The sequence below is a fragment of the Nymphaea colorata genome, chromosome 1 (genome assembly GCF_008831285.2).
Source record: "Nymphaea colorata isolate Beijing-Zhang1983 chromosome 1, ASM883128v2, whole genome shotgun sequence".
In the NCBI taxonomy this organism is placed as follows: Eukaryota; Viridiplantae; Streptophyta; class Magnoliopsida; order Nymphaeales; family Nymphaeaceae; genus Nymphaea; species Nymphaea colorata.
In genome coordinates, this window is record NC_045138.2 from 14,270,375 (window position 1) to 14,282,994 (window position 12,620).

General features: G+C 37.4%; 1 protein-coding gene across 3 annotated transcripts; it reads left to right on the forward strand.

Annotated features, from left to right (window-relative positions):
* Positions 1–1,600: 1,600 nt before the first annotated feature.
* Positions 1,601–12,360, forward strand: LOC116245774 (transcription factor TGA2.3-like). Of its 3 annotated transcripts, none has more exons than XM_031617327.2 (12): positions 1,601–1,991; positions 2,233–2,333; positions 2,706–2,779; positions 2,886–3,116; positions 3,987–4,043; positions 4,250–4,309; positions 4,568–4,645; positions 4,752–4,794; positions 6,191–6,462; positions 7,999–8,238; positions 10,509–10,651; positions 11,935–12,360. In XM_031617327.2, exons 1-12 carry the CDS (start codon positions 1,879–1,881, stop codon positions 12,023–12,025), a joined length of 1,503 nt encoding a protein of 500 aa, XP_031473187.1. In that variant the 5' UTR covers positions 1,601–1,878; the 3' UTR covers positions 12,026–12,360. The 3 variants fall into 3 exon arrangements, with proteins under 3 accessions (XP_031473187.1, XP_031473188.1, XP_031473189.2); XM_031617328.2 differs by having other exon boundaries at positions 3,990–4,043; XM_031617329.2 differs by lacking the exons at positions 1,601–1,991; positions 2,233–2,333 and adding an exon at positions 2,443–2,618.
* Positions 12,361–12,620: the final 260 nt, after the last annotated feature.

The following is a 12,620-nucleotide window of genomic DNA, read 5'->3' on the forward strand; positions in this document are numbered from 1 at the left end:
CTTGAATAATTCCTACCACCAACAAACTTTCTTTTCTTCATTTTTTTTTAAAAAAAAGAGAAATCCTAATATTCTTCGTCTTAAAAAAAAAAACGTTGTAATGAGCCTTAGGTAGATCGAACCATACATGTTGCATTTTAAAAACTTAGTTGTTTATTGCAAGCAAACTACAACAAGGCCAATCATTGTGCTACGCGAATAATTGTTCACGGAGTCGTGCTACCTATCTAAGTAGGTCGCTCGGTTGACATTATAAAAATATTTACATTGTGGGGATGAACTAATTAAAACATGGTATAACAGTGTCTGAAAGTTGGTGCATGGAAAGCCTGAAAGGTCCAACCTCTCTGTTGTACTAGGTAAGGGAATGTTCCTGGCAGTTCATCCCTTCGACCTTCTCTTTTCTTCTTAATTTGTCCAGACCCTGATCTCCAATGACTGAAAATACTGCAACGCAGAAACGGAAAAGATACCCAAGATTGGAAGACATTGAGCCAGGTGAAAATGTATTCTAACATCTCATGCATTTTTTTAGTAACTATGCCTCTTAACCTCTAATTATCACCTTGCATCTAGTTTTTTTGTCATGGGTCTTGAGTTTTCTAGCCTAAAATGAGGATAGCTAACTCTTGAATCTGGTACTTGGCAGTTTTGACAAGTTTGGTTCTACTAAATTCTAATACAATTTGATTGGCAACGCCTAATTAATTGATCCATATCTGACCCACTTCCAACCAGGCAATTCATTGATCAAATCAAGCACCCATGAGAGCTAATACGTCAATGACCTGATTTCCAACTCGTCATCACTTGGAATAAGATCATGGATTTGCACACTCCTGCGGAAGATTGTGTGCAAAGAATCTCACTGACCGATCCATGGGAAAACATACCAAACGCAGTAGCCTGGGAAAAGAAATCCCAGGGAAACCCAAGACCGAATGGTAAACCCAAGGGCACCAAACCCCCTCAAAGGGCATGGTTTTTCTAATAATAGAAGGGGAATCTTAGGGAAGGGAAGGGGTTTGCCCTCTTGTTTTAGGTATTGACAAGCACATCGATGTGGACTAATCGACGAGGAGATAACACCAAACATGTCCATTTCAAGGAAAGGATTAAAAATGGAAGTGGGTTTGTTTTGTGGGGGATATTTTTCTAAGTTTTGGTTGAATGATGTGGTGCATTTGTTAATTCAGAAAAAAAAAAAAAAAGAGACAAGGGGATGTCAGGTAAACCCATCCAAATGAATAAAATGGGATTGGACCAACATGACAAGAGCCCCTCAAACTTAATTTATTGGTATTAAATTGGGGCCTATCCATATTAAATGCTGGGCTTCCTTGAGTTAAACTTGGGCCATTGTGAGGGCCTAAAGAAATGAGCAGAGGGAGAAAAAAATGCAGTCGGTTAAGGAGTGGAGTAGGAGTCAGTGATGTTAGTGGCTGACTGAGATGGGGGCCACCCCGTTTATTTAATTAGCTTTTGGGGTCCTGGCCCCACCCGATCCCTCCTTGGAGATGGAGACAAAGCCTGCCTGTGGAACCTACGGATTTGATCCGCTTCTGATGTCAAAAGATGAATGGCTGGCCTGACATTATGGTTAAAAGCCCAACAGAATAATCAGTTTCTTTTGCAGAAGAGAGAGTCTCCCATCCTGGCTTATTAGAGAGAATCGGGTACAAAAATTCAAGAGGAAAAGTTAAGGAGGCAATACCATCTTCTCACCCATAAAGAGTTGTAGTTTTTTTGTCTGCAATTTGAACAGTTTCACACGCAAAAGGAGGAAGGAAAGAGGGGGTCATGTGGTGAACTGATATCATTTTAAGGGAGCAGAAGGGAGTCCCTGATGAGATGATGCTGAGTTTGCAATAGTTTTGCATGGGGAGCAACAGAATTGCACAGCCTGGTTTATCAGAACCAGAGCCTTCTCATCAGCATCTGGTCTACGGCGGGACTCTTCATGGAATCCATCCTTCACAGCCCAGCTTCATGTACTGGTTGCTCGATTACCCAAGTCTTCTTTTTTTTTTTCCTTTCTTCATCTGAAAAGATCATTTCTTCCTTTGTTGTTTTCCTCACTTCCTGCAATTTCCAACTGCTTCTATTACTCCTCCTAGAGGAATTTCCTTGTTTAAGAAAACTAAAAATTTTGTTCCTTTTTTCACTTGGGTTGTCTTATACCGTGTTTTTTCTAAGCTTTCTTCTTTCATGCTAACATGGTGGTTGTGGCAGAGATGAACATGGAGCCGCTTATGGATTTGGGGAGCTGGAGGAGGCCTTCATGCCAAAGATTCATCATGGAGTAGGCATAGGAGACGATGGAGACAGAAAGCGTGGGTGTCCAATCCTTCACCTCCCTTTCTCTTTTTTTCATACTCTGATGACGTTTTCCTGTAACTGCCTGCTCCGAGAGAGATAAGAGAGAGAGACCTGTAACAAGATTTGAGAAATGGTACACGAGGCAGCATACCTATTTGGTCGTGGTAATCATTCCGAGTCAGAGAGTTTGAATAGCATGACACAGCAAAAACGGAAAGAATACCAGCCCTGCTCCCTCCCCCATCTCCCTTTCCCTCACCTCTCCTGTGAAAACCATCACAAATTAATGGAGACAGCTAGTAATTTCGCTTTTGTTTTTATTCCCGGGTTTCCTTCCTCTCTTATTATTGTTTGATCAAAGAATTTGGACCGCCTTTTTTCTGCAGCATTCTTAGGCGGTAGACCTCCAACTCTGGACATCTTTCCTTCATGGCCAATGAGGTTTCAACCACCACCGGGGGTCAGTAATCCCTCTCTTTCTCCCTTTTTCTCTCATGAGATGTACACCATTTCGAAAGAAGGTGTGGATACTGTGACCAAAGGAGAGGTTGGAATATTTTTGGCAGACGAATTCCCGGTCAGCAGAGAGTACAGATTCGGGATCTGCTCAGAATACGGCCTCCTGCAGAGCAGCAGACGCTCATTTTGAATCAGAGTCTCCCATGAGTAGTAGAAAAGCGTCCGACCAATTACCGCCAGGGCACCAACCTAACCCAAGACCGGCGGAGATGGCCTTTGATCCTTCTTCCCGGACCCCAACAGCAGCTCCCGGCAACCAATTGAAGCCTCCGGACAAGGTTCCTGCTTCTTCCCTTTTCCCAATTTCTTCCTCTCTCTTCTTCTTCTTCTTCTTCTTTCTTTCTCCTTTGTTTTTAATTCTGCTGATTCCTGTCAACTGCCAACAATTTCTTTAAACTTGCACTGCTCTGTTATCATTATCATGATTACCACTGTTCGAAAAAGATTGTTGGTGGCGGTATTATTCTCTATTAAGTAACCAGAAGACACCGCAACCCATCCGAGTTTTGAAAACTTCGACCTTTGAAGATAAAATATCAAGCCAAAAAGCGACGTCGTTTACCTTTATCACTATCATATGCATATATTATTTCTTCTCACTGGTTATTTTCATGACTCGGCTGATCTCAAGCGCAAAAAAAAAAAAAAAAAAAATTATGGCATTTGCAAGCTTTTTAATTTTCTTCTTTTCAAAGGAAAAGCAAGGCGCATTTCAAGGGGTAACTGCTAGTTATGCATTTAAACATTTTCTTTAATGGAATAATAATAATGTTAATAATGGGAGTCTACATGTTATTTTTTTAATAGTATGGTGATGATGAATCATCACCATGAGAAGTACCATCATATATAAGAACCTTTATGACCCAAGTCCCAGAAACGTATATTACCAGTGAAACTTGAGTATGATGCTTCACCAATTTCTCCACTGCATCTGAGGCTTCTACATGATCTAGAGGATGGTAACATTCTCCAACAACCCCACCCCATCGATCATTGCTATTGTTATTGCTAATATCATCTAACCTCAAGAGCAGGAATAAGCCTTAAACTTTTCTTTGAACAGAAATATTTGTTTCATTAATTTATGCTTATGCTGTCTTCTTTGTTGAAGCCTAACTTGTTCATGGTACTTCATTTTTTTAAAGAAGAAGGCAGCTTCCTCGAGTTCGGAGAAGGATGGTTCGAAGATATCGGACGCCAAGGTGAGGAATTGCAGAATACGTGCACAATGGTTTTCTTTCTTTTTCTTCATTCATTACTTTTATCCTCTCCTGTTGTTGTTTTCTTCCTGGACTTTTTCTTCTTCGTTTTTCTTTTTCTAAACAAAATTCGTTGAACTCTCTTATGAATTCCTGTTTCCAATATGAAGATTTCAAGTCTGCAACTTTTGACGCTTTTTTGTCTTCAGACCTTGAGACGGTTAGCTCAGAATAGGGAGGCGGCAAGAAAAAGCCGGCTAAGAAAGAAGGTGAGCTTTTATTCTTTTCTGTTTCTGGGATGTTCATCGATCCATTTACTGCAGAAAACACCAAAAAGAGAATAACAAACCTTTTTCGACTACCAACTTTCGGCGATACTGTGAATATATATATATATATATATCAGAAATTAGAGTTATTTTAAATGATATTGCACATGATTCGTGAACCACTTTGTTTTCCTCTAGTCCAAAATTGCTATTTTAGTTAGAGAAAAGGCTGTTAATTGTTATTATTTGTTTCTGAAGGCTTATGTGCAGCAGTTAGAGAACAGTAGGATAAAACTGAACCAGCTAGAGCAAGAACTCCAAAGGGCAAGATCACAGGTTCACTTCAAATTCATCATCAATGTTTTTTTTTTTAAATTTTCTAAATAATTTTTGGTTCTAGGTTCCTGGTTTTTCTCATACGCTCTAATATTTGAACTTTTAGGGTCTTCTCTTGGCAGGAGCTGGTGGTGGGAATCTTAGCTCAGGTGCAAATTTATTTATTTATTCATTCCCCTTTTTGATAATTTTCCATGCTTGATTGATTATCAGTATATGTTTTTCATAAAGGACTCCATTTTCAGATACCACCTTCCCTTTCAAGTTAAATTTTCCAAGATTTCTTCTGCTTTGACGAACTTATAACGTGTGCAAAAAATTTCAACCATATTATTTTTCTATTGGCATTTGAAAATAATGGCTGTGGTTATGCGAAAGAGACCGTGCACCTCACATAGGTCAATCCTTCCATATAAAAATCACGAAATAGTTGTTATACCATCATCCTTATCGTCATCAACTATCATAACTGTAACTATTATTATTATTAATTCTTTTTATATTGTTTAGTGAAATTTTGAATATCCACTTATACAAAAACAGTGAATGTAACTTCCATGCTCATATCTGTACCTTCTAGATAATTGAATCTTTCTTTGGTCAGTAGTATTCACCAAAAAGTGAAAAAGGTAAAAAGCAAATAGGTACATATATACAAACATATATGAGTGGTAGCTATATATATATATAGAGAGAGAGAGAGAGCGAGAGAGAGAGCGCTGTCAAATAAGCCTCAAAACTTATTAATTCTTTATAGTTTTAAAATATGTAGAAACACCTTTTATAAGATGGAAATTGCATATATTTGCTATTGGTGTAGAAAACGGCTCCCCCTTGAAAAACAAATCTAAGTTGAGAAAGTTCACAAAAATCTATCACTCGAGCAAAATGATAGGACTGAGGGTAAGTCTCATACTTGAATTAGTACTTATAAATCCTGGAAAACGAAAAGAGAAAAATATCATGGTCACGAGTTTAGTTGGCATTCTCCTGAAATTTTTTACCATGCCGATGACGATCCTCCTATATCTTTTCATAATAATATCCAGATTTGAGATTTACTTCTTATTCTACAAAGGGTTCATGCTTATCTCCGTTTCCCTTTCATTTCTAGAACTGTTGAAAACATGATTCCCTTCGGTTGGTCAGAAAAATGTGAAAAAAACAATTATAATAAACCTTACAGAACTAAAGAAGCTAGGATATCTTATCTTAGAAGTAAACACGGTGTTCCTGCTCCATTCTTCAATATTATACTCATGAATTTGGGGTGGCCTTCTACAGTCAACGATAAATGTTGGAATAAATTGTCCAAGGAAAAGTAGGTTGGTAGGCGTAATTATAAACAAAGACCCACTTGTTCTTCATTTTGTAAGAATTACATATGTGTATGTAATATTTATTTATTTATTTATTTATATGGCATTGAAAAGCAACCTGGGGTTTGTAGGCCATGTAAGTTATCTATTTGGGTGCTGTGGCGCTATTTCTAGAAACAAGCAAGGACCTGAAGGAAATTATTTCCCATGCAATGTTCTTGTTCAGGTGCAGCAATCTTTGACATGGAACACTCAAGATGGCTGGAGGAGGACCAGCGGCACATGTCTGAGCTCCAGGCCGGAATCCACGCTCACTTGCCGGACGGCGAGCTCCGGGTGATCGTCGACAGCTGCCTCTCACACTATGACGAGATTTTCCGCCTCAAAGGCATCGCCGCTAAAACGGATGTCTTCCACCTGTTCTCAGGCATGTGGAAGACTCCGGCAGAACGCTGCTTCCTTTGGATGGGCGGATTCCGGCCATCTGATCTCCTCAAGGTAAGAAAAGCCAATCCACTCATATGCCACTTTTCTCGTCACGAAAGATCGAAGTGTGCTTCTATGCTCTTCATAAATGGCTAAGCCGTCCCTAACCTATTGTTGGCAACTTGGCCTGATGATCATATGTATCTGGTTCCAAGATTGCTTAGAATATGTGAATATAATGATTATGCATGCTTATTATATGGTCTTATGAACTTCATTGGTATGTCACGATATTTTATATGTTCAGTTTTGAAAACATGAATAACAGTTAGTATATTGACTTTATGTTGATTAGTAACTCATAATAAGTGCACGTAATCTTCATATTTAATTAGTTCACATCTCCATCTTTCTCTCTCATATGCATGTACTTTCTTTTTCTTTGTGTGTTTTTTTTTTTTTGTAAATTGATGACATCTTGTCACCTATTCTAATAATATATTTTCCATTTTGTCGGCTCTTATTATATACATATATATATATATATAGCGTCTGTTTGTGCCAAAACGTCTGTAAGGTGATACTTAACAATTAAAGATGATGTTGTTACGCCACAAATTAAGAAATTTTAGTGACACGTACACAAATATTCGGCAGTTTTATAAGTTAGGTCCGGGATTGAAATTGCAATTAAGTTGGTATATTTATTGAGTACTGTCACTGATGGTCTTAAGTTATTTGAAACCTATGAATTAATGCAAATAAATGCTTTCTAAAACTTGCACTTAAAACTATCGCAAGATTCGGAATTCTGGCGACCGCGCGGTGTCGCTGACGTTTGATAGAAATTACGTTTTTCATGACTAATGTATTGAACTCGGTCATAATTTATTATTGCATTTATTTTTTCTTAAATAAAATAGGCACATTTAATTGAAAAAAATTAAATAAAACATATGCTGAGACAGAGTTGCCTTTTTTAAAATTTAAAGATATAAAAATAGTTTTCTTGAACTCATTAGTAAAATGAAAAGAAAAGAAAAGAAAAACCAGTTGATCGATGAAGACGAAGAAGCAACTCTTATATGTCCGGTGCGGCAGTGCCAAGTAAAGCGTGACCAAGTTCATGAACTCGGTCAAGCTCCGTGGGATCCGCTTGGAAATAACGGTGCCAGTTAAGATCTTCAAGTCATGGATTTCATGAAATTGACATCTTACCAAACATGACACGGACGTCAGGGTTGACATCCTTTAAATTATTATCCCGTAGTTTCGTTTTCATTATGTCTTTTTTTCGATGACCATGTTGCCCCTCAGCATGTTGCATGATAACAACTGTTTTTCTTTTTTTTTTTCCTCTCAAAAACTTCAAAAGTAAGTGAACTCCAGAGTTAAAAAATAAGGTTAAAGAATTTTCTTTTTTAAAAAAAAAGTCAGAAAATAAAGGGTATTTCTGGTACCAGAAAAAGTTCATGTTTGAGACCAAACAAGTTTCTTAAAAAAATGAGCTTCTCAAGATTAGTGCATTCTTTTTTTTAGGTGCTCATTTATTTTGGTTGCTAATTTAATTGACATTGAAATGACTATTTCACCCTTGGTCCGGTGCAGATCCTGGTACCACAATTGGAGCCGTTGACGGAGCAGCAGTTCTTGGGGATCTGCAGCCTCCAACAGTCGTCCCAGCAGGCGGAGGAAGCGCTGTCACAGGGACTCGACTCGTTGCAGCAGGCGCTCGCCGAGACCATCGCCGCCGGCTCTCTCAGCCACGGACCGGACGCCGGCAACTACATGGGTCAGATGGCCATAGCCCTCGGCAAGCTTGCCAATTATGAAGGATTCGTCCGACAGGTCCGGACCGGCTTTCTGCCACTCTCTCTTATTCAAACGGGTATTTTGGTCATTTCATTCTGTTGAGCTTGATCCTTCTTGAAAACCTCATATTGTCTTCACTCGTTTCTTTCTAAAGGCCCCACAAGTTTGTTTTGTCCAACCCTAACAAAACACAAAGTAAAGAAAACTATGTAATTCTTTAATCTAGTTTTTTTATTACGTAAAAGTCGTAGGCGTTAATTTTTATATTTTGTAGTGTACAGACAAATCTAGATTGTCTATGCAAGAAATTATCTTCATTTTCAATTAAATTTTGTGTTTTATTTTTATATCTACATATTCATTAAGACAAAAACTAACTTTATTTTGCTTCATTTCTGTTTTTTTATTTTATATTTACGGATTCAGTAAAAGAAATTAACTTTGTCAAAATGGGAGTGGTTGCGGGATGTTTGTCATGGGAAGTCCATATCCACACCGGCCACGCTCAATATTCAACAGTTCATTTTAGATTTCTCTGATGTGCTTTGGCTTTCTCTACATTATCAAAACGGGTTGACTATTTGAAAAGGATTTCGTATGAAACCGGTGCATTCAAAAGATTCTTTTCTTTCTTTTTCTTTCCTTTTTTTCTTCAACTTTGCGAAAAACCACCGATTTTTTTTTTTAATCTTAAATTATAAACTTTACTTAACTTAGAGGATTTAAGCTAACTCTCCTAGCTGGTGTATCAAGCACCTGTGGACATGACAAACATGAAAACTATAAAATTAAAATAATATTTTAGTAATTTTGGATTGAATAGACCATGGAGTGGAGTCCCTGTATGCATGAAAGTGATAGGAGAATAATAAAGCGAATAACTTAATAATTCTAAAGTTTTCTTTAGGACGTCTCCATATTATTATTATCAATGCTGAGTGCTGGCTTTGTCTTTGTATCAATTTCTTATTAGGCATAAACATGGGGCAAAGCCCATTGCTATTGGCTTCGTTATTTTTAACAATCTTTCCCTTTTGTCTTCAACCATTTGTAGAGCTAATCATCCAAGAGAAATTTTTTTAATGGATATGCACGAATTGCTTTAAAAAATAAGTCATTCAAAATTCACAGCTAATTAATGGTATTTCCCTTCTTTCTCTTTCAAAATAGCAGCTTGAGACAATATTCCCATCTTTTTATAAGATACTTTTTTCTTGGCGCCCAAAAAAACTTCAAAAAAAAAAGTTTCAAATCTATGTAGAGCAGGAACTTACAGCTCATATTGATCCCACAGTCAGAACCATCCAGGCATTTGGGTGTTACAAGTAGTTTTTAGTGCCTAAATGTGTTGAACAATTTATAACAAGGGCATCATATCAGCACATATTTTCTTGAAATAACATGATATTGCTCTTACTTTTAAGACTTTGTTGAAATACTTTTAGATCAGTATTTGGGCATGAATCAATTACATATTTTTCATTTTTTACTTACATTTTATTTTTGTACATTCATTATATGTATTTGATTTCTGTACATTTCACATTATAAAAAAACTGTAAGCTATCTTCTCTAAATGTTCAGTTGATTGAAATTACAGAAGCACACTTAAAAGGAACGCCACTTGATAAAAAATTGGAGAAGAATTTTCTAGAGCCTAAAAGCCGGTAGTCATTTTAAAATAAAAAAAGTAACTTTCACTGCTTCTCAACTATTTTTCTTTTTCTTTAAATGGCATGTTGTACCTAAAAAGGACTTCATAGGCTTTTCTTTTTTCTTCAGAAAGCTCCATAGCCTTTCTATGGATGCTTTTATTGTGTCAAATCGGTGTAGTTAGTGACGAATGTATGGACGCACAGGTGTAAAAGTTAGTGATTAAAATTCGGAAATAATGATATTAAGAGGGGTTTTTCATTTTTAGAGATTATAGAGATGTTCTAAAGCCTTTTGATTTTTCATGAATATTGCAATAGAAAAAGCAAAAATAAACTGAAAATAAGAGTTAAAGAAACGTCAGATAAACTAAAGCAAGTAAAATAGATTCTTTAGTGAAAAAGATTTGAGAGAAAACTTTGAATAACGCTTGAATTGCATAAAAAGAACACTTTAATGAATCAAATTCAAACTTGGGAATATTTTTCTATGGACGTTTATCATACCTAATTCGAATGCCATGTACATGATTTGTTCTGAAGATGATCATAGTAGGATACACAACAGTGGCATGTTTTGTTTCCCAAGTTCTTTTCTTTAGTGTCTAATCTTTTTTCTTTTTCCTTTTTCTTTCTTTTTTTTCCGGCTCGCAGGCTGACAATCTCCGGCAGCAGACCTTGCACCAGCTTCGCCGGATTCTGACAATCCGGCAGGCCGCCCGCTGCTTTCTGGCGATCGGTGAATACTACAGCCGTCTAAGAGCTCTGAGCTCTCTATGGGCCTCTCGCCCAAGGGAGTAAGCCACTCACCCTTTTTTTTTACTCTTTTGCCCCCACAGAAGCATCAAAATGGCCACATATTTCCTAAACCCCTCCGAGCTAAAAGAAACCCACGAAACTTCATTAATTTCGATACCCGACCTTTATAATGAGATGACAAACTGTCCCTTTCTTTCTAGACACCAAATTGAAGATTTCAAAAGAAATAGGATGTCGAAACCAATTTTGGAATTATTTGGTTGCTATATGGCCAATTATTCACACACTAAATGTCAAGAATACCCTTGCTAGCTACAGTTGTCTAGGTGCAATTCATACCCGATCATGGGATAGATTAGGAAATTCACATTTTGTCTTTTTTTTTTATATATAGTTGATTACAGGAAAACCAATGTTAGGAGGGGCAAGATAATATTATATCTCAAATATTTCATATCATTGCTTTCACGTCGATGCTCTGGATATGTTCATGTTTGCTTTCAACTCAGAACGTCCCCATGCTAGACAATATCATAGAGCATCTATTTGCATTTCAGGCAGTAATATGCGAAACTCAAGGACACCATATACCAGTCTTTTTTTCAAAAAAAAAAAAGAATTGAATTACCCATCTGCCCTTGCCGATATTGAGCTGTAAGTATAATATAGACTTAGGAAAACGAGCTAGAGTACTATGGCATGATCTTGGTACTCGATCTCTATGAAACAACACCATCTTCCCCATTGTGTATAATCTCTCAGGAGAACTGTCGTACGAGCTAGATCTACTGAGAAGGCATTGTTTGTCATGAAACTGGTCCTTACTATGATCAAACGCAGGATAAGGTCTTATGTGAAGCCAGCCCACTGTGTAATAGATCCAGTTAAGGGCTGGATCTTGGTGATCTGCTTATAATAACAAACTCACAGGGTGGAAGCTTTTTGAATGCATAAAATATGGGCATTTTTCGGTTGGCAGATACATTGAGTATGTTCCTATTTGATGCACCTACTGTGGCATCGGATTTCACAACTGGACAATAAATATCATTGTTAGGTCCTGGTCCCCGACTTCCACTGTACTGTCCACAATAAATATCATCATTAGGCCCATATATATATATATATATATAAGCCATCAACCAAACGAGGGGCGGTGGTACTGAAACTGATAAATGAGTCCATGATTGATGCATAGAAGTCAGGAACTTGGGAGCGAATTGGAGTTTTCTTGATATAGCAGTGCAGAAAGAAGAGAGAGTAAAGAAGGCTCGATCTCAATCTTGTTAGGCTAATTGAGTTGATTTGATTTGTGATGTAGGGCAATGATATCAGAGGCACACGTAGTGCCGTCTGCAACTGATCTTCAGATGGTGCAGGTCCAACACCCAGAGAACCATTTCGGTTTCTGAAACTGAGACGATGAATTCCCAGAGTGGCACCACGGAATCCTCGTTTTTTGGGGAGGAACAGGTAGGCCAAGGGTCGGCAACGGGAAAAGAAAAAGAAAAGAAGAAGAATTGATGGAATCAGAAACAAACAGGAAAGGGAAATACAGAATAAACAGGCAGAATTGGTGGCTGCCCGTGTAGGATGGAAAGGGAAAAGGAAAAATTTGTATTTCTTTTTTCCTTTTGTAGGGAAGGAGGAGTTGTAATTTTTTCTTTCTAGTTTTTCTCTTTTGTAGGTCTCCATTCCTTGAAGGATGGTGGAAAAGAAATACAAAAGAACTTGTTGAAGCTGTCTAGAGAGAGAGAGAGAGAGAGAGTTAAATTTTAGAAATTTTTACTTTTTTTACATTAAAATTTTGAAAAATAATATTTCGGCCTTTATCAAAATTTAAAAACTTTCTTTGGGGCTCCCTCATGAAAAAATCTCAGCTCCACTCCTGAACATAGTACCCTTGGGAATCAAATAGGAAACATATCGGAATCAAATAGGAAACATATCCACAACGCACCAATCTCTTCACCTAACTGCTACTCATCATTTAGGAGAGAGAGAGTT